General features: G+C 49.7%; 1 protein-coding gene across 1 annotated transcript; it reads left to right on the plus strand.

Annotated features, from left to right (window-relative positions):
- Positions 1 to 990: 990 nt before the first annotated feature.
- Positions 991 to 1,559, plus strand: LOC116548364 (transmembrane protein 11, mitochondrial-like; the record flags this gene model as incomplete). Its single annotated transcript, XM_032273865.1, has 1 exon — positions 991 to 1,559. A coding segment is annotated over one exon (433 nt), but the record flags the coding sequence as incomplete, so codon positions are not given.
- Between the last annotated feature and the right edge of the window lie 527 nt (positions 1,560 to 2,086).

Raw genomic sequence — 2,086 nt, forward strand, 5'->3', positions numbered from 1 at the left:
ATTTTTAGTAGAGATGGGGTTTCATCATGTTGGTCAGGCTGGTCTCAAATTCCTGACCTCAGGTGATCCACCTGCCTCGGCCTCCCAAAGTGCTCGGATTACAGACCTGAGTCACCCATCCAGCTGTTTTTCCTTTTAAGAGATAAAAACAGGCTGGCCATGGTGGCTCAGCCTGTAATCCCAGCACTTTGGGAGGCTGAGGCGAGTGGATCACGAGGTCAAGACATCGAGACCATTCTAGCCAAGATGGTGAAACCCCGTCTCTACTAAAAATACAAAAATTAGCCAGGCGTGGTGGTGTGCGCCTGTAGTCCAAGCTACTCAGGAAGTTGAGGCAGGAGCATCCCTTAAACCTAGGAGGCAGAGGTTGCAGTAAGCCCAGATGGCCGCACTGCACTCCAGCCTGGTGACAAAGTAGGACTCCATTTAAAAAAAAAAGAGAGAGAGAGAGAGAGAGAGAGAGAGAGATAAAAATATTGGAGAATCTCAGAATAATAATAGGGAATACGCAAAAATGGAAAAAATGTTGATAGATAAAATTTAAACCTTTGGCAAAACATCACTAGTTTTTTGTTCTATACATTTTTTCATATCCTTTCTAATTTTGTATACTGTATGTGTTACTTATAGAAATAAACTAGTATGGGCTGGGTGTGATGGCTCACTCCTGTAATCCTAGCACTTTGGGAGGTCTAGGTGGGCGGATCACAAGGTCAGGAGTTTGAAACCAGCCTGACCATCATGGTGAAAACCCATCTCTACCAAAAATACAAAAATTAGCTGGGTGTAGTGACACGTGCCTGTAATCCTAGCTACTCAGGAGGCTGAGGCAAAGAATTGCTTGAACCCGGGAGGTGGGGAGGTGGAGGTTGAAGTGAGCCGAGATCATGCCACTGCACTCCAGCCTGGGCAACAGAGTGAGATTCCATTTCAAAAAAAGAAAAAAAGAAATAAACCAGTATGAAAGAGCAGCCTTTGGCTTCACCATAGCATCCATGCTCACACATGCTACAAGTACAAATATATCGTGATCGAGCCCACGCGCATCGGCGACGAGACTGCCCACTGGATCACCGTGGGCAACTGCCTGCACGAGACGGCCATGCTGGCAGGCACCGCCTGCCTCTTCACCCCGTTGGCGCTGCCCTTAGATTACTCCCACTACATCTCCCTGCCCGCTGGCGTGCTGAGCCTGGCCTGCTGCACCCTCTATGGGATCTCCTGGCAGTTTGACCCTTGCTGCAAGTACCAAGTAGAATACGCCTATAAACTGTCGCGCCTGCCTCTGCACACACTCACGTCTTCCACCCCGGTGGTGCTGGTCCGGAAGGACGACCTGCACAGAAAGAGACTGCACAACACGATAGCACTGGCCGGCCTGGTGTACTGTGTAAAGAAGATTTACGAACTCTATGCCGTATGATTTCAGTAGCGCATGGAGAGAAGCAGAACCGCCCGGCCCACAAGAGACAGCAGAGCATTCAGATCGCCACAGTCATGTTTCTTACTGTGAGGCAGCAGAGCCTGGGAAGGTGTTTGGCTTAATATTTGTTATTTTTTAAAAAATAGGCCGGGCGCGGTGGCTCAAGCCTGTAATCCCAGCGCTTTGGGAGGCCGAGGCGGGTGGATCACGAGGTCGAGAGATCAAGACCATCCTGGTCAACATGGTGAAACCCCGACTCTACTAAAACTACAAAAAATTAGCTGGACATGGTGGCGCGTGCCTGTAGTCCCAGCTACTCAGGAGGCTGAGGCAGGAGAATTGCCTGAACCCAGGAGGCGGAGGTTGCGCTGTGCCCAGAGACGGCGCCATTGCCCCCAAGCCGGGTAAAAAAGGGGAAACCCCCTCCTAAAAAAAAAAAAAAAAAAATAACAGATCACAGGTGTACCCAGGGTTTTTTCAGCTCATTACACTAAGATGTGGATTTCCATAACCCAAGAGGAGGGTCTGAGGCTGTGGAAGTCTGATTGGGCAGTGGAACGCTGATGGAGGCAGACGCTGCTGAGGGGGCGTGGACGTGCTTTGAGGGAGGTCTTTTAGTATATTGTTTAACTGTACCATCCAGAGCCCACCAGAAGCTATTGA

This window comes from Sapajus apella, unplaced genomic scaffold, assembly GCF_009761245.1.
Source record: "Sapajus apella isolate SASKATOON/1434 unplaced genomic scaffold, GSC_monkey_1.0 scaffold10556, whole genome shotgun sequence".
Lineage (NCBI taxonomy): Eukaryota > Metazoa > Chordata > Mammalia > Primates > Cebidae > Sapajus > Sapajus apella.